The 20,798-nt window shown below is 37.0% G+C and overlaps 1 protein-coding gene across 2 annotated transcripts in view; it reads left to right on the forward strand.

Annotated features, from left to right (window-relative positions):
• Positions 1–6,005: 6,005 nt before the first annotated feature.
• The window catches only part of LOC117412375 (receptor-type tyrosine-protein phosphatase gamma-like), a 177,807-nt gene continuing 163,014 nt past the window's right edge, over positions 6,006–20,798 (forward strand). The window contains exon 1 of one of the 2 annotated variants that reach the window (XM_058988559.1): positions 6,006–6,566. In XM_058988559.1, the coding sequence (XP_058844542.1) occupies positions 6,479–6,566 (88 nt within the window). In that variant the 5' untranslated portion in view covers positions 6,006–6,478. The remainder of the gene's footprint in view (positions 6,567–20,798) is intronic. The other variant, XM_058988558.1, reaches the window with a different exon arrangement.

Consider the following 20,798-nt stretch of genomic DNA (forward strand, 5'->3'; position numbering starts at 1 on the left):
TTATCAAAAGTATATTTAGGGTCTCTGATTGTAGGTTTTAACCAATAAACACAGATAAAACACCCTCAAAACTAAAAACTAAAAAAACTGAAACAGAAGGCCTTATTATAATGCTAATAACCTGTTAAACTAGCAAGCTCGTTGGCTAATCAGGCAGTAATACATAACATGTCTCAAAAATGAAAATTACTCAGCAATAGAATGGCCATTCTGTATAAGTATAAGTTTTCGAGGTTTCATTTTAAAGTGATGCATTTTTAAATGCTCGGTCCAAAGAGAGTATATCAAACAGGCTATGAGTCTCTTGTGCTCTATCCATAATATTAGCAGAAGGTTTTTAATTTTTATATATATATATATATATATATATATATATATATATATATATATATATATATATATATATATATATATATATTTAGCTCAAAGAGCCAGCTCTTAATTTTATATATATATATATATATATATATATATATATATATATATATATATATATATATATAAATATTTAACTTCAGATCTGTTTCCTTAAGGGCAAATCACTGGGCACAATCATTTCTATTCCAGAAATACAGCTTTTAATGTAATCAGAGTTCTTTTAAAAAAAAAAAACCTACCACTGATTGAGTTCAATTCTTCCATTTTTATTCTGCAACACCTCTGTCTAAAAGAACATCGCCATTGGCATCTAATCAGTATGCTATAAAGAACAATATACTCCTTTCCATTTCAAGTTCAATACCTTTGACTTAGTGTAGGAGTAAAGAACATTTGCAAAATAAAAAGTAGCATTGCTTGCTGTATTACCTATACTCATCATATGTTTTCTTATTATAAAAAAACGTCCTAATTGAATGCTTCTCACCAAATCTGCAGAGTAGAAGAAGCAACAAACCTCAGTACCCTTTAGTGGCAATCACAGCAGCCCATTTCCTTGTCCAATGTCACTCGTGCCTATCCCCTGTCAAGTGTTTTCACTTTGCTACCTTCTTTCCACTCCAGTAATCCTTCACATCCTTGCATTGTTCTTGTTGTCTCTTGACAGGAAACAGACCTCTTAACCCCTAATCCTCTGACCATTTTTGACACCTTCGCCTGCCTGGAATAAAGCACCCACAATAAAATGTTATCAATCTGCAAAACCCCCTGCATCTTATTCTTGCACCAATATGTGCACAGATTGGATCCAGGGGTTTTAAAGGGGCTTGTGCGATGTGGTATGAGAAACACAAGATTCTTACTGTTTGAGAACACTGGCGTTATTGGATATATAAGCGATTCCAAAAGTATGGAGATTAATTGTTGTTTCTGCCAGATTCCTCGGCACTACCAGTCTTTGGGGTGCCACATTTCATGCCAATAAATATTGTGCTCCATCTCAGTTTTAAGAAAGCACTCCAGACAAGCCCAAATCATCAGTGTTTTGCCAGATTAACTCAAAAGGTTCTTGTCTTTCAAACTGGAGTCCAGGTCACTCATTTCCTTTCTTGCCATTCCAGCTGTTCCTAATTCATGTGAGCAGCTGCTCTTTCTAAATCTAACACCGCATTCAGATCTATCCCGCCGCAGCACTATACTATGACCCTATTCGAGATGATTTGGCAGTGCATATGGATTGGAATAAGACTTTAATTATGAGTGATTGCAAATTATGTCATGAACTGATGATTACTTAACTTAGTAAAGGAAGTGTTGCACGGAGTACCGGGTGAGCAATGCGATCAGGAGGGTGCATGTTCAAATCCTGGTTTCGGTTGAACACATGGGGCTGGCTGTCACCATGACACAATGACCCCTAGTGGTCAAACACCGGACAAGGCATGTGATGATCAGTCACACTCTCTTCTGACCTTCAGACGGTACTTAGTTTTTGCAGAGGTGAGATGATATTCAAACAGGGCACTTGAAATTTGGGATTAATAGTGACACACGATTGAGCACATAAATGAATGTACATGTACAATTTAAATGTTACACAGATTATATTCCATTTGATTTATCAGAGGTCATTGTTTTAATCCGCTTTTCTTCATCTGCCTTGGGAAAGGATTCATTCATTTATGCATTGTAGGATTTTATGTTTCATTTTACAGTTGCAACATAATGGTCGTAAAGTGTCCACTGCAGAGCAATCAGATGTTTCAGGAAACCTATCTCAATTAAGGTATTGAAATGTGCAACATAGCTGATCAATTTGAAAGCATAGTTTGCATAGTCAATGAAAACGATTAATAATTGATCATGTGTCTCTACCTGTTTTCAATGAGCACTTGCAGCTCTGATGTGTCTCCACTGGGCCTAACGCTAGCTTTCTGTTGTAGGGGCTCTTTTAACAAATGGTTGTGAGGCTAAGATTTCCATTTGCACTATATTGTCCATTTTATGGAGCAAGGTAGAAGAACAGACCATTAGTCCATGGCTTTTATCCAAGGTCTGGGTGACTCTCAGTGGGAATTTACTACATTACAAAATGAAAAAGGGAAAGAATGGTAATTTACAGTTGTGACCTGGGGAAGAGTAAACAGGGGCTCATTCACACTTTCAGCTAATGCATATGGAATGAGATTCCACTGGAAACGGTGTTAAATGTTGTTTTGAGGATGCAACATCGACAATGGATAATTGCAAAGCATATGACATGGTTTATTTAGATTCCCAGAAAGCTTTTGACAAAGTCCCTGTGGCAATGTGCCCCGCCCCTGTGTGCTTATTATGTGTTGTATGTTGCATGCGTGTGTAAATGTTGGTGTATAGTCATTGGTACACGGGATATAAACGGGTCTGTGTTTCACGTGTATTTAAAAAGTGTAGATTTGTATTTAGGCACGTGGAGAGCACAAATCACTTCACGTGCTGGTTAAATGTAATATGTGAGCACGGGGTTGCACAGAATTAATTCACGTGCTGGGATTCAAGTGAATAATTAATTAGTAATTGAATCCCAGCACAACAGTATATATAGATGCACGTTTCTTTCACTCAGGGTTGGGTGTTCGGTGAGTGGAGAACGGGATTGGAGACGGAGGTAATTGTAAATTGTAAACGTAAATAGTTAGAGTATCTGCTCACCGTGTTTGTTTGTCTGTGTAGTCCGTTTTGTTTGTCTATTTATTTTGTCCTCAAGTGCCGTGTGCTGTGTTTTGTTGTTTCAAACCTTTTTATTTTCTGTTCTGTTATTAAATGCTGAGCGAAAGCATTCGCTCAGCTTCTCCAAACCCCAAATCTCTGTCTGTTTATTTCCTGCATCTGGTCTGACGCCACCCACTCCGGCTGTCTTTGTGACACCCACATAAAAGATTCATTCTCAAACTGAATGCAGTAGGGATTCAAGGAAATGCATGCACATGGATTAGGGAGTGGTTAACATGTAGAAAACAGAAAGTACTGATTAGGGGCAGCAGTGTGGAGTAGTGGTTAGGGCTCTGGACTTTTGACCAGAGGGTTGTGGGTTCAATCCCCAGTGGGAGACACTGCTGTTGTACCCTTGAGCAAGGTACTTTACCTAGATTGCTCCAGTAAAAACCCAACTGTATAAATGGGTAATTGTATGTAAAAATAATGTAACAATTGTAAGTCACCCTGGATAAGGGCGTCTGCTAAGAAATAAATAATAATAATAATAATAATAATAGAGGAGAAACCTCAAAATGGAGCGAGGTAACCAGTGGAGTACCACAGGGATCAGTATTAGGTCCTCTGCTATTCCTAATCTACATTAATGACTTAGATTCTGCCATTGTAAGCAAACTTGTTAAATTTGCAGATGGCACAAAAATAGGAGGAGTGGCAAACACCGTTGCAGCAGCAAAGGTCATTCAAAATGATCTAGACAGCATTCAGAACTGGGCAGACACATTGCAAATGACATTTAATAGAGACAAGTTTAAGGTACTGCATGCAGGCAATAAAAAGTGTTGAATTTAAATTAAGGGAAATAATGTTAAAACTTCACAATGCATTAGTAAGACCTCATCTAGAATACTGTACTCAGTTCTGGTCACCTCGCTACAAAAAGGATATTGCTGCTCTAGAAAGAGTGCAAAGAAGAGCGACCAGAATTATTCCGGGTTTAAAAGGAATGTCATATGCAGACAGACTAAAATAATTCAATCTATCCAGTCTTGAACAAAGAAGACTACGCGGCGATCTGATTCAAGCATTCAAAATTCCAAAAGGTATTGACAATGTCGACCCAGGGGACTTTTTCGACCTGAAAAAAGAAACAAGACCAGGGGTCACACGTGGAGATTAGATGAAGGGGCATTCAGAACAGAAAATAGGAGGCACTTTTTTACATAGAGAATTGTGACGGTCTGGAACCAACTTGTTTCCCAGTAATGTTGTTGAAGTTGACACCCTGGGATCCTTTAAGAAGCTGCTCGATGAGATTCTGGGATCAATAAGCTACTAACAACCAAACGAGCAAGATGGGCCAAATGGCCTCCTCTCATTTGTAAACTTTCTTATGTTCTTATGTTCTAGGTGTCACGTGAAATTTGTGCCCCCCTGGAAAATGTTCCCCTCGGACTATTTTGCATAGACCAGTCTATGAAAAACGGTCCCTCCGGTCTATTTTTCATAGATTGAAATGAAATATATAGCTTTGCTGGATGAATTACATTTTTAAGCACGAATATTGTAAAAAAGGCCTGAAACAGAAGGATGGTTTAACAGGTGTTGATATATCAAAGTAAATGTAATCGGCTACTTGATGCATTTTGTAATACAGGATTATCACAAAATGCAAGAGGCAGAGCATGTGCCTGCATAAGGTTCAGTTAATGGCTGCTTTTACAACAGAAAATGTCATACAGTCATACCTTTGTCGGGTTGCCAACCCCCACCTGTAATATAAATGATAACATTACTGTCATGGAAAAAACACAATTTTGTTAAAAAAAGTAATTTTTATGCAGAATTTCTACAGATAAAGTAATGCAATATAACAGCTACGTCAAATATTGAAGCAGGTTATATATTTATAGTCTACTGGTTATTTAAAGTTTAATGTGAGCGGGATCAATACTAGCGGGGACCATTTTTTACAGGGTGATCTGTATTTCATGGGGGACCAAGTTTTGCATAAGGTGGGAACCTTTTTTCATGGGGGGGGGGGGGGGGGGGGGGGGTTGGGCTAGATTTGGTTATGAAATGTAGTCCTGGGGGAACATTTTTCATAGGTGATCTATGAAAAATAGTCCAGGGGGCCTGTATTTCATGGGGGACCAATTTTCGGGTCACACAGGATAAAGTGAGTTTTGACTCAGCTTCTGGTTTCACATATTATATTTTCTGTAACAACTGATGTCATTTTTTTTTTTTTTAATGTGATTGCTACTACTCTCCACACATCGCACATAGTATTTATAGTGCATTAAATGAGATGTCTCAGTAAAACAGAGGGCAGTATCATTGGCATACCCTTCCTTACAAGACCGAACCTTATACCTTATTGCTACCTTGTTAAATTACAGCCTAGGGCCATTGTACATTATTACAGTGAAATCTGTTGGAACCACATCTTTTTTACGGGCCCAAAAATTCTTTGCCTGCAGACATGTATTCTTAAACACCACAAAACATAGACATGCATGTCTTTGTACTTAGTACTGCATTACAGTCTGAAAAAAAAGTAAAAATATTCTGTTATAATATCGAGCTAAGAGGTTTTAACGTAGGCTTTCCACATAGGCGTTGAAACCTTAAAATCAAGTTAGTTGCTAATGCAGCCCTCATAGTTAACAGCTAACTGCATTACTTCTTCAGAAAAAAAAAAACTCGGAGGTGTAACCTAATATATACTATATTACATAACATTATTCATTTTAAATTGCTACCCCAGAAAATGAGATAGTGGGCACCGTGATTTTATGTACCACGAGTCTCGGTAAAGAATGCACAGCATAGTGTGTGCTGTTCGGGCATCAGGACCCAGAGGAACCCTCCCCTCGTTTCCCTCACACTCCCCCTTTTCCTTTTCTCCTTGCCTGTTTTAAAGTCTCTGCCAGACCGTGGCTCACATGTTACTTCCTGGATGGAATGGAAAGCGTCCAGCTCAAACGCAACTATTCCCTTTCTGCTTTTGCACGAGCCCCCGCAGCTCCCCGCTGTAAGGACTACTACCACTTTGAGTAGAAAAACATCGTTTTCCTTTTTCTTCTTCAGCATATACACAGATTGCGGCTTGATGATAGCGACTCTCGCCGTGTGTTTTTGTTGGAATGTGAAGAAGCGGTGTGCACGAAGGGGATTTTGAGAAAGTGCCGTTTCTTTGACATTTGTAACTTCAAGAATCCCTCTAAGCAGCAGCTAGCATTTGTTGCTGCTACATCTGGCCCCCGCGGTTGTGCTCAATCGCTGTCCTGTTTCATTTTGTGCTTTTTTTTTTCCTTCGTCGTCGTTTAATCTTGCGCAGCTTTTTGGACATTTAAAACTTTGTCGGCAGTTACCTTTTGTTGCTCTCAATGTGCATTTTGACATGCGGAGGCTACTAGAACCGTGTTGTTGGGGGATCATTTCTTTAATTTTATCAGACTACGTGCTTTTCGGGGCCGACTGTCATCCTGGTAAGTTAAATATTTCGGAATCTGTATTACTTTTTGGTTTGTTTGTTTGGATTTGCGTTTAAAAAGAGTAAACGATTTTGCGACCATACGCGTTTCTGCGCTGATGTGGCCCTCAGCCGCTAGTCTATGTGATTTAAATATCTTTTTGGCATGTTCATTGGATCTCTAGGGTAATATATACCGACTTGTCCAAATGAGCTTGTGATGACACATAACAGAAAATTGCGTCCGCTGTATCGCAATGGATTGTTAACTTTCTTATTGTCATATTGCATTATGAAAGACATCTACAGTCGGATGGCTTTGCATTGCAAAAACGTCGCGTCCAATCCGCTCGACAGATTACTTGCAGCACGTAGGTAAAACAATATTATGATCAGAATAACTTATTTATTTATATAATATATATATATATATATATATATATATATATATATATATATATATATATATATATATTTCCACCAAATCAGTCCTCTTTTAGAATGAATGGAGAAAATTACTAAGCTTATAGTAGGCAATCTGTACACTGCTACTTGTTCCATAAATGTTTTAACATCCAAACTTGATTATAGTTCCAATTGTTAACGAATAGTATGCTAAGGTTACTTAAAAGCCAAAGAATTCTGGCTGTCCGGAATCCTTTTGTGTTTTGGCGCAGTGTTCTACTAAGCAGAATTTAGAATAGAGGCAATCCTGAACGTACGGAATAGATTCGTTTTGTTGGCGAGTTGCTCAGTATCGTTTTATGCTGGGGACATTCCATCATTTCTAGGGCGCGTTTAGAATCTCTTGGAAGGGATTCTGCTTCACTGTATGTATGTGTCGCTGATGGAATTCGGCATTAAGAAGACGGTAAAGCAGAAACCTGCCAGTTTATTGATTGCTGATCATTATTGACTGACCTTGAGAAAGAAGCAGATCCAGTCCACCCAAGTCTCACCAGTGACCAGCGAACTCTACGAAACGCTACAAAGTACATCATTTGCGCGTAGGTTAGATACAGAAAACGCATCTAAGCGAGAGCTGCAATATGTAATCTGCTGCATGTTTGAAAGTAGCATTGGCCTAATGAAAACAATGTGCAGATTCATAACGAATGTATCTGTGATCTAAAGAAAGTCGTTTGCAGCGTTTTGAATCGAACTGTATCTAACACAGAAAATCAACGCAGGATACCATATTTGCTTATATTGTCGTTGACATGCTGTTGTCAAAACTTTGTCTTCCCTATTTTGTTTTCTCAGCTTCGCTTAGATTTTAAGTTGTCTGATAAAACTACATTCATTTGCATTGCGCTTCAACTAAGATTAATTGTATTATTGAACCGGATGTGAGGCATGAGGGTGGGGGTGGGAGTAATAGGGGTGGAAGAAGCGGGTAGAAGGTAAAAAAAACCCCAAAAAACAACCCGCAATCAATTGGAAATGATGTTGCTCTGGGGCAGAAACATATGTATCGCTTTGTTCTCGATTTCAGTCCCAACCGAGGAGCCCTTATTCCTGTGTCTGAAATATATTGTACAGTAATTACATTAGCAGGCAGGCTTCAGGAGCAGATCATGAAAACACTCTCTGATGCGGGCTCAATATGAGATGCGCTGATTCTGGAGGTATAGACACATTTAACGCCAGAAGCAACGTCTAATACTACAGAGAAGATCAATTGGTTATCCATATTATATATGGTTATGTGTCGCGTCCTGTTAGGGTTTATATCATTGTTTGGGTCCGCAAAATTCACATATTAATCACCCAAAGTGTTATTAAACTATTACAATCTTGAAACTAGTAGCATATCTAGAGTTACCTGAATAACATATAATGAATTACCCGTCAATTATCATTTTTCATTTGAATTCCCATTTAACTGCATCCTCAGATGTAATACGTACTTCTATTTAGCTCTAACGTTAATGTGGATGCAGGTGTAATTTAGGATTAGGCTACTGTAGTAATAATAATAATAATAATAATAATAATAATAATAAGCTGTTGCACTGATACATTTGTGTTTCAATTGAAGCCATATTTACAAGTGATCTAATTTAAGATATGTAAGATGACTTGAAACCTGCGACGTGACGCTGACACTTCTCAGTAACGCTATCAGATTGAAAAGATAGATTGATCTGATAAAGCAACTGTTGGAGAATCTAGATAGACAGATAAAAATGCTATTTTTTACTGCTATGAAATGAAACAAGTCCACAAATCCTTTTTTTTAAAATTATTATTATTGATCGTTCTGTAAAGAATTCATAAACCCAGATGGTGAATGCAGAGAAAAGCATTGCACATTGTACTCTGTAAGAGCATTCCATGTTTCTCTTAATAAGGGAGGCTTTGGTAATAATGCAGCGCTTAAGGGACTTGACAGTTTCAGCTTCAGAATAGATTGGAAACGGGTGCTCATACAATAATGAAATGTTGAAGTACGTTTGTTCTAGTTTTTCATTTTCTCTGAACAATGAGCTGCGTCTAAATTGAAAATGCCTTTTTTTTAATGCAAGTTTTGAATTTATTAACCCAGTTTTTTGTTTCCTCAAATGAATATTAAAGCTTGCTGTTGCATCCTGTAATGTGTTTTTTTTTCTTCTTTTTTTTCTTTTTTAACAATTACCTCAAAGTTTTGTCAGGAAAAGGAAATACATATTTAAAAATAACCCACGCTCTGAATAGGTTTGCTCTTCTTGAATTGCCTGTCTTCTACTTGTAATAAATCAGGGGGGATACTCTGAAATGGACTGCAGACAGGCAGTGTTGGAATATCTTTCCCCAGCACTATTAGCTTCATTAGAAGGTGATTAATGTTCAAATAATAAGACTTTGTCAGAAAAGGACAACATTCCTCAAGGACGTCTGTAATTTTTCTGCCCTCCCCCCATTTTAAATCTACTGTCCTTGCATTTTAGCAGTTGTGAAAGTGTCAATGTATGGATACCCAGGAAACCAAAAAATCACATTCATTTTTGAAGGTGCCATTGCATCTAATTGCATACTCTGTCAGAACCTGCGTCTGTCTTTTGAATTCTGAACCGCAATGAAGCCTGTAAACCTCTTTTAAGTGTAATGCTTCGACATGTATCCATTTGTAAAATGCCCTTTATTGTTGTAAGGGTGACAGAGAAGCTGAAAAATGGATTTTGTGTAGTTTCTGTGCAATTCATTGTTAAAGTTTTGTTACAGCAATTCAGTTCATTTTCATGAGTCATTCCAGGCATAACAAAAAAATAAGCAACAAGTTTTATTTAAAACAGTTGTGAGGAGTAGGTTTTATTGTGCCATTTGAGCGATGTTTTAGACTACACTGATTGATAAGAATGAGCTACATAGGGCTAAACCTTTACTGTAAGCAAACGACTTACATCCCCGTTAAGCAAAAGCTGAAATTTGAAATGACGTGTATAGTATGGTGGTAGTTGACACAATGTCGGGATGTGCACTTTACAACATAATCATTATCATGAGCAGTAGCTATTATCTGTCTACTGCTGAATAAAAGTGGCTCAAACTCCCTTCTACCAGTGAGTCACAGGTCCTGTCATCGATTCAAGCACCTTGATAGATTGAATAAAAGATCTCTGGATTTACAGACAGTTAACTGCAAGCCCCTGGCCAGCAGCATGTTCTCTATAAATATACTACAGGGGTGGAAAAAAGACTCCCATTGCACCGCAGTGGGAGCCAGTCCAAAGCAAAAATTCATTTAGGGTATATCCTGTTATGTTAAAAAAAAGAGAGATTTGCAGGATATCCCTTGATTTAACTGTTTTTTTTTTTAAATCTTTCAGAAATTCTGTCAGAAATATTGGAAGTAGGCTGCTTGTTCGAGAGAGATTAAGTCATGTACAGTTACGTGTTTTGTTCTAGTAAATTCTGCATGTACATTTTTTTGATGCCACTTACTAACATGACCTAATCAAAACCTTTTAATCTTAATATATATATTTCTTTTTTGATGTATTCTGCTTCTTTCAATAGAGGGCTCTCAAGTTGCCTTTTTTCATTGTTTGAGTCAGGAAAAGAAACTTAAATGTTTCTTAAGTTATTAAATGTAGGAAGGGTGGGAGTTTCCCATAATTCTTTCAGAGCCGGGGACAGCATTTGATGTGTTTTTGAGGTTAACAAAAGGTTGTGTGTGTGTGTGTGTGAATATCTCTCTCAATACTGTAGATATTAAATAAATGAAAATGGCTAAAGAAGATTAGATTGGCACGTACCACCTCAAAACCCAATAACCATTAATCCTCAGGAGCTTTTGGGGATAAGTGTAACCAGTACAACATTGCACCCCTTCCTAGTTGCTAGCTCACACGTTGTTGTTTAAATCACCACATAGTGTTGCCCCAGTTTTAGAATCCATAAGGGCAGTCTTTACCTTTCTTTTCCTTGGCCCTAGTCATACAGTTTTCTGAAGAATATTGCATTAGGAGAGAGAAAATGTGCAAATGCTTACATGGACTCAGAGCTAAGCAGGGCATCTGGATACCTTGTACATAAACATACGTTGGCAGCTCTGTTTGGTTTTTGTTGGAGAGTGAATCGAGACTGGTACATGTTACATAGTGGAGTAAATTCTAGATTTGCTTTGAAGTTCTCATTACCTTAGGCAGTTTCTCCATTCAGAGGTACTTAATGAAGCGGACAGCGTGCCAGGGAGAGCTGCATTGGTATGTCAGAAGCAGAATATGGGATGTAATTCGTCCCTGTGACAGCTGCTGTAGCGTCTCTACTAAAGAGGATGTCAGTCTTTTGGATAGAATGCTGTTAAAGCCTTTCGTTTGACAGCCAGTTTATTCTGGCTGAAGACAGAGAGCAATCTGATACCGGCTGCAAGCAAAATATAAATAAAGCATATCAAAAGAGAGTATTTAAGGGGCCAATGGTCAGCATAGTGGTGACCAACCGGATTCCAATGCTTCTGAAAACATGCATTAGACGGCAGCCATTGAATTCACCCACCTGCAGCCATTCATGTTGGTGCTACTCGGCACAAGACATCTCAATCAAATGAACGGCTTCTCAGTAAGCCAATGTCGCCACTTACCATAGTCCCTTAATCACAGCCCCCTTTGCTGGTTACAGGAAGTCAGATATGTGTAAGATGCATGTATTTGTGCATTATTATACGTATAAATTGATCTGATCCTTCCATATAATGGTTCAGACTCCCACGTGGGTACTGTGAGGTAGCTGCTTAACCAGTTACAAGAGCATGCCAAAGGCCTGCCCTTGAGGGATCACCATCCTACAATAGGTGGTCCGGCAGCAGCATACTGTAGTTACACAGCTTTGATGCCTTTTAAACCTGCATGGTACATAATAATGTAATGTTTCAGGTATGTGATCTTGAACTGATACAAAGTGTGCTTGAAAGTGTTGCCTGAAGTGGAGAACAGTGATTTCTACATGGATTGTATTTATTTAGTTTCTATATGTACAATAAATAGAGAACGCTGTGGTTATTCCACTTGGTGGTTGTTTGGCCATCCTCATTAGAAACTTGCGTTATTTTATTATTCTGTTTATATAAAGTACAATGTAAGTATGTGTGTTTATTTGTTTGGTTTTAAACTTAAAATAAATAGCCAAGTTAAACCGTGTGATTCACCTGGGAACTGGATTAAGCAATAAAAAATGAATTTCTGTATAATATTGAATTCAAAACCATTGTTCAATGCTCAATCTTTCAACCCTTGTAACGTTATCAGTGTTATGCTATAATGGTGCATGCCTGGAAATTTAAAACAAGAGCTCATAGTACAGTTCCATGTTGTGTTGACCAGCATTTAATGGCAAAATGTCTAAGGTAAAACTATACAGAACAAATAGACAAATGTTTCAGCTTGTGCCTTGAAGTGCCTTCAGTACACTCAAAAGCACTAACCACAACGCTTGTCTACTTGACTTAGTTTCTTACTGTAATACGACCTGCAGTAGAGTGAAGTGGGATACCCACAAGGGGATACGAGCACTGCTTATCCAAACTGCTAATGACCTAGCTTTGAGTTTCTTTGGCACTTGAAGTGTCTGAAGCTCTGTCCATTTCTTTTGTCTTGTGAAATGACTGTGACAGTGCAGAAATAGTGTGTTTTTTTGTTTAGGTTGTAAATAAAGTTTAGATATTTTGAATGTATGCCTGCCAAATCCATTTGCAGATTGTAGCCAGGTGTTGCTTGCTTGCTTGATTTGATTGTAAATTAACCTTGGCCACATGCCATGTCTCAGGAAACAGAGACGAATGTGTTGAGAACCCTCACGACTGCTGTGTGAACCAGGGTGAGCAGTGGGTTATCACCCTGTGTAGGCTGGGATAACCTCCAGCTGTAAAATAAGGATTAGTTTAGGGGATTCTAATCCCACCAGTTTATTTGAGTTCCTGAAGAGGGACTCTCCTTTTAGGCCAACTTTGTTTGTTCCATGTTTTATTTTAAAATGTTTTGCTAAATTGTACATATTTGTAAATAAAACCTGCGCGCCGTGTCAATCACAACCTCCAGCCTCTCTCGTATATATCTGTCAGCAGATACTGCCGCCCCTATTACAATGACTTCTTGTAGTAATTGGATGAAGGGAGAATTTCAGGATTTATTTATAGCACAAGCACACATCTGTGTTGATTCCGCTTGAACTACCCAGCTTGTGTTCTATAGAACTTCTGTGCAGCTTTTCAAAATCAATAGGAGCATCCGGTCTACCTGCCAGTAAAGGTTGTGTCTGTGTCAAAACAACCATAGCTTCAGTAGCAAACTTTGCCCCAAATTAACTGGCTTAACCTTTCTGTCTACAAAATACATATTTTTATCAATTGGAAGCAGACTGGAGAATACATTTTAATGCAGACCTTGATCTAATATGAGAGAAGCGACAGTATACAGTACATGTCATTATAACAGTTAATAGTATTTGGTATCATTTCCCTTCCTTAGCTACTGCTTGCAATAACACTGTCAAGATTAGAAACTGCTTGCAATAACACCGTCAAGATTAGAAACTTGAACTAACCTGGCATCAGTTTTAAGTGCTGCAGTAACTTGGAACCTTTGCACTTTGCACTTTGCACATGCTACACACCTACCCTGTCCAGTGCTTACTTTAACTTGGAAACAAGCTGAAAATTTTTTGTTGCGCGTGCTCAACTACATCATTTTTGTTGTTGCAATGTAGCACTCAGCAGTTTCTATAGCATTTCAGCCTCCCTCATTACAAGGCAGGATGTTTAAGGTTAACACACCCTGAAACTTTAGGGACATTTTGTGGCGGAAAGAAAAAGGAAGCTTCAATGGTTTTTGAAGTGCACTGTAAAAATCAAAGTATACAGATAATAATAAAGTCCTCTTTTTAGTCATTTTTAAAGTGCTTTTGCAGTGTAGAATTAGTATGGAGTCTGAAACATTCTGTTCACATCTTAAATTTTTTTGTACTTGAAAGCATCAGAACATGGACATTGAGAATAGAAAGCATGCTGTACCGGTTTCAGATGAATAAATACATGTATTCCTGCCTTATAGATCTACTTTTGTGCTGACTTTGGTTTATTTTATCTGCATACAATAGAATATGGCTGCGAGAGGAGGGTATTCGATGCATGCATTCCCCTCAGCCCCGGTTTAGGTGACCTGCAATCCCATACATTATATTTCTTTATTTCCTGACACATAGTGGTCTATTAAAAGCTCATTTACATTTGGATTACACAATGCAAATATTCTAATATGAGTACATCTCCATCTGTTGGCAGACCTATGAATCAATACAAATGTTTCTCTTAAGTCAATTAGCAAACACTTGGGTAGTCTTACCCCCATAACAATTAGATACCTATATTAATAATGAATTGAAGCGTAAGCTGGAGTGAATCCCACTGAAAAGAAAAGTACTTTAATGTGTTGGGTCAATAATTCAGTTATTTCCTACTCTGCAGTATTTTACCTGCATGTTATTTAATCATCTGAATGAAATTTGATGATATGGCTAAAACCAATCTTTGAAAATGTTCCAGGATTTCACAACCCCAAAATTGTTCTTGAATTCCCATGGTTGTTATCTGTACTATGCAAATATGTTACATAGCACTATCCCACTCAGATGCATTTTACCAATGAAGAGTCTGCAAGTGATTGAAGCAGATAAACTGAATAGTCTGTGAAAATGAGGAGTAAAACATTAATCTCTAGCAGACTCCCCACATTTACAATAGATTCATTCTTTTAGGTAAACAATTTTGGGCCAGATTATTTCCCAGTTAATCATATTCAGATTTTCTTGGTGCAGCGAACAAACAAAAATGTCCTCTGTTTTATATATAATATTTATAAAGTAATATTTTTTTTTTGACAAGCTTCTAAAGTTTCTTTACGAGGGACACTTGGGTACAAGGATTTTACATCCATGCAAAATAAAATTGTATTCTCTGGAAGGTTGTGTTTTATTGATTCAAGCCTTTTTAAAAATTGTGTTGTATCCTTAACATAGTTTGGTAATTTCTAAGTTGTTTTTCTGCTATTTCAGCTATTATGTGTGTTGGATTATCAATTGTACTGACTATCATTCGCATAGGGTGATTTTCTTTGTGCATTTTAGGATTTCCTCTTGCTAGGCCTGTTCTTGCATTATGTGGCTGCATATAAATATTATATGGGGTTTGGACACATGGAGAAGAATCTCTTTTCCAGTTTCATAAAATGGCAAATGAAATACACAATAATATTAAGGTGGACCTTCGATGGACAAGGAAAGAAATATAATTTTTAGATACCATAGTAAAACTTGAAGAAGGTTCAATTGAGACTGACCTCTTCTGTAAACCTACTGACATGCACCAGTATTTACACATGTCCTCTGCACATCCGATACACACTAAAAGGGCAATCCCAAAGGGTCTAGGAATAAGAATACGAAGAATATGCTCAAAAGAAAGTGACTATGTAAAACAAAGAAATGTATTAAAAACAAATCTTTAAAAAAGAGGATACAAAGAAAGAATTATAGAGACGGAGTTAAGAAAAATGGATAAACTAAAAAGAGATGATCTACTAGATTATAAAAATAGAGATAAAAAGGTCAAAAGAGTCCCATTAATAATGACTTACTCTAAACTTTTGCCCAATATTTCTAAGATAGTTTGGAAACACTTGCGGATTCTACATAATTCAGAAAAATTAAAAAAAGTATTTCTTAAGGCCCCAGTTGTAGCATTCAAAAGAGAAGCTAATTTAGGTGATATTTTAGTTCACAGTAAACATAAAAGAATAATTGACAAAATAGGTTCTACGAACATATGCACTAGTAGATGTAAAGTGTGTAAATACATAGACAAACGTAAAACTATAATTAAACATAAGAACACCACATATCCACTAAAAACTAATACCTACTGTAAAAATAGCAATATTGTTTATGGAATAGCCTGTGAAAAATGTGATGAAATCAAATATGTTGGAGAGACTGGAACTACTTTATATAAAAGAATTCAGAACCACCTTTCATTAATTAGAAATAAAAAAATGAATGAACCAATAGTACAGCACTTCACCAGTCAGGGACATGACATAAATGATGTAAAGTCTGTAGTATTAGAACAGCTCAAATTAGACAATGCGACATATAGAAGAATAAAAGAAAGTAAATGGATAAACAACACGATTATGCCAGCGGGACTCAACAGAAAAGAATGAACGAATTAACTTCAATAAATATATAACATTTAAATAAATAAACAAAATTCATTCAAAAGTTGTGCATGCTGATGCGCTGGGGAGGCCAAATCTAGACTGATCCTCAGAGCCAGCATTGCATGATATAATAAAAATATAAGTTTATATAAAGTAGTGTTAATTAGAATTAATACAGATTCAAAGATAGAAGTAAAAATGATGTCACAATATATAGAACACCATTACATCATGTAAGAATAAATCATGAATTTGAATGTAAACAATAACAAGTAGTTGTCATGCCGTCAAAAACCTATAAATACCTCCAATGTTTGGATTCAAACACAGGCTCCCTTGAGAAAGATATGTACAACATATCGAAACGTTGGGCAGCTGGCTCTTTGAGCTAAAATATATATATATATATATATATATATATATATATATATATAAAATGCTGCTGTATTTTACATTTCTCTTTGTCTTCATAAAGTACGTACCAGCATTTTTACATATTTTAGCAATTAAACCTGGTCTCTCTTGCCTCCTCAGGATGACTGTAGTGCATTTCCCTTTGGAAGTTGCTTTAGTTTGTGAGCAGCAGGGCTACAGTGAGATCAGCAGAATTGCTGATTTGTTTGATTTAACACGAACCCTATGGTTTCCTTGACAGGCAGCATTCAGATCGTAAATCTGTTTAGTTTCAGGATTGAACTCGATAGTACTTTCCCAATACCATAATTATCTGTCTATAATGTGCAGGAGGATTGCTTGATTAGAAAGTTTCCTTTGGCGTAAAGAGCACAAATAGCTACGGAATGCAACAGGAAACAATCACAATCAGGTTTTTTTGCATGAAAATCCCACAGTGGTATAACAGAGTTTGCTGCATGGGGTCCTGTGCAAGTGCGTACCCAAGGTCACAATTAGCTCTACTGGATTGCCATATCCCAATGTGAGCTCTAGTGCTCATTCTATTTAAACACATAACTTATTATCTCTTGGCTTGGACAAAACGTTTGTGGATGCTTTGTTATTGTATTATTTGTATTTGGCATACATTAGGGTTTCTGAATAAAGCTTTGCTATCTGGTTCATGCAGCTACATTGCTGGCAAGGCCCAGACCCCTATCAGGTCTTTACAGCTATTTACCCTTCTTGTTTAAATCAGTATTGATAGACACAGGAAGCTGCTTCAGCATGCTGGAATATGTATTTAACCTCATGGTTTCCGTGCTGGAGTGTTTCACACCAAAAATAAAAATAACAGCTGAGACCTTTGGAGAAGGAGGAATTCTCTTGTTTCATGCAGGTATTTTGGTGTTTCTTAGTTGTGGCTGTTTTCTTTCTCTTAAACTTAACTGCTGAGAAAGCATTCTGTTTGCTGTTGCAAAATAGATCTTGAATTTATAGTCTGAGTGAGCTGAGCGAAAGCCTCTTTCATATGTCTTTCGAGGTAGCCAGTGTGTTGTACATGAACCGTTGTCCAGATTTATGTTACAGCAGCAGTGATATCTCTTTAGTTAATCATTTGACGCTCTGTAGGATCCACGTTCTAAGTAACAGATGACCAGCAGTAAAACAAAATAGAACTCAGCGATGCGTGATATTGCATAACATTTAGGGACTAAAAATGGTTCTCTTGTGTCGACGGCACATGTATAAAATGAAAAACTCGAGGGATGCACGTGTAGTATTTGTCTGTATATTAGTTTTTTCAGATACATCCCAGTTCAAACCAGAAACCTCTCTGCATCCTCTTTTCTCACCAAGAATTTTAGACCACTTTCACACTGTATTTAGGTCTGTAATCCCGTTCACATTTGCGTTTTTAAGCCGCCTTTGCATGTTCACATGTGATTGAAAAGCAGGCCTGAAATGTGGCAATGCTTGTTTTTTTTTTTTTTTTATGGAACGATAAGCTGCACTCAGAATGGAAGAGCTACTGGGATACACAGTAATCCTTTTGTAGCAGATGTTTCTTATTAATATTTTTTTTTCAATGCAGAAGCAATTTTATGGTATTAAAAAACATATTGACTATTTTGACTTCGTTATGGTGTGTAACGGGGTGACGGTCCAAGCTTATCCCCACCCACAATCCCATTATTCTCGTAAGAGGTATTTAGAACGCGGGAAACAGCAACTTGCTAGCGTTGACAGGTATAAATATTTATTTTCGTCATGGATACTTCACTCCGATTACAAATGACTATCAAGTTGTACACAATGACTGACATTCACAAGACAAATGCACGACTAACCACCTAATAGTAGTACTGCTTCCTCCTAAGGAAAGACATGGCATTGAATAATGTTAAATACAGTACACATGTTTCTTCTAATTTTTACGTATTTGTTTAACCTGCATGAATACCATCTTGGTTTACAAACACTATCGATAAACTCTTTTACTCGTTTATCATTGTTAATATTATTCTCTAATCCCTGACCATTACCAGTAAAGACTGAATATTAGCATTACCCCTTCTCTTGAAAGATTACCAAACATATTGCTATATAACAAAACCCTTGTCCCACATGTAAATGACAACTTCATTAAGGGAAGCGCCCTAATCCAAATACAGCAATACACCGTCATATATCAAATACACTTTGCTCAACAGCATATGCATGATACATAATAAACTACTGCTCTATTGCCAGTAGAATAACATTAACGAGAACATGATGGGAGACTACATTTGGGGGCTGATTCGTGAAAGTGATTTACATTATAATCGTAAATCTCGAAAAACTACTCACTTCTTAATCTTTTGTAGTCATTTTTGTATTACTTTAGTATAAATACATGTTAATTTGGATTCATATGTTTTTTTCTGACTTTATGTGAACGAAAAGACACAAATTCACCCGTTTTCTCATTGGAAATAGGTAAATTTCAAAATATCACTGTCCTGGTCACAAAAGCAAAGTTTGTGGGGAATAATAGCCATTTTCTATACTTTTGAGGCATAAGCAATTAGGAAATAACACTTACTACCCAGGAACAAAAAAAAAAAAAAAAAAATGTTACACGGTGTTATTTATTTTCACAAAGTACAAATTAATAAGTAAAAAGAAACAAAGAAATATAGAACATTTATTTGTTCTACAATCCCACAGTTCCCTCTAGTTGACACATTTTTTAGGAAACTTTTTCATATCAAACTTACATATCAAAATTACTTGGAAAATTTGAGTAGTTATTTACTTATTACTTAATGTAAAAGATAAAAAGTCCACTTCATGGCACATTGTTGGTCAATAAAATTGCCTCCAGGCTACTGTCTGTCTAGTTTTAAAATAACACTGGCTTCTATTTGCTTTTAATGTATTTTTTAAAAAGCAATAGCAGGTGATTATGATGATACTCTCATCTCAAAGTAAAGATTGTGACAAACAGGTCTTTGAATCCTATTACTGCCTAAGGCTGTGTCGTACAGTATTTGGCCATGAGCACAACCCCAAGCGGAAATATGATGAGTTTCTTACCAACCATCTGCTGCAGTCAATTTAGTATGTTCGCCAAACACTTCCATGCAGCACAGTACTCTGTTGTTTTCTTATCAAGCCACTGGTACACAAAAAGTGCTGGGAACTAATGAATAATGGAAAATATTTCAAGTTCCACAACTGTTTAACACCAGACTTGGCAACAAGACTCCTATTGCAAAACAGTTTGAGCCACACCAGGTTTACAACAGTATGGTTTAATTGGCCACATTATATAGGCAACTAGCTAGGTGTGGCTATTTAAGCTAACCACTAAGCCACAAATGGTTAAAACTGCCATGCATTGGCGTCCTTTTTTCCATACCTGCTAAACAACAATTCAAAACAACCAGAGGGTTCCCTATGATCCCAAACATGTATAGAATTGATTGGAATTGCCACCTTCTGAAGGAAGCATTTCTTCTGCACATAAATTATAAAATATGTTCACATTTATGTTTTGTTTGTGGTTTGGCAACAGAGAAAGTGTTGTTAGCCTCATTGTGTGTGTGTGTGTGTGTGTGTGTGTGTTAAATTATCTATATTATTTAGATCATTCACAAGTTGGACAGCATGTTCAAAATAGCAGAGCAAAATTGCCTCTATTTTTTCTTCAGTTCCCTATCATGCAGCATTCATCCAAAGCTCCATGAATTGGCCTTAAATACTTCCTGTCCTTCAGTTACTTTTAAACATAAAAGCAATGAGGTCCTACCAGACTTCAGATGACCAATAATCTTTTGATTAGCTTTTACCAGTTCACTTTGATATTTTGACAATAGCTCGGCTCATTAGACTAGAATTTTTAATAGGTAACGGACCATACCTGACTGTCTTTGGGGTCCATTTTAATGATCTAAACCACGGCAGAACTTTACATCCCCACCTTAAAGTCTTTAAACCAGAAGTTTTACATACCACTGGCTGGATTACAGTTTGAGGCCAATGTTATTTAGATGTGTCACTGTTCATTAATATAGACCCCTTCCGGCCTGTAAGTGTTGGTTCTTCCAGTTACAGAGCCTTAACACCACAGAAGCTTCTGGCCCAGGTGGTCTGGATATTGCTCTGTTTAATTG

Source organism: Acipenser ruthenus, chromosome 16, assembly GCF_902713425.1.
Source record: "Acipenser ruthenus chromosome 16, fAciRut3.2 maternal haplotype, whole genome shotgun sequence".
Taxonomy (NCBI): Eukaryota; Metazoa; Chordata; class Actinopteri; order Acipenseriformes; family Acipenseridae; genus Acipenser; species Acipenser ruthenus.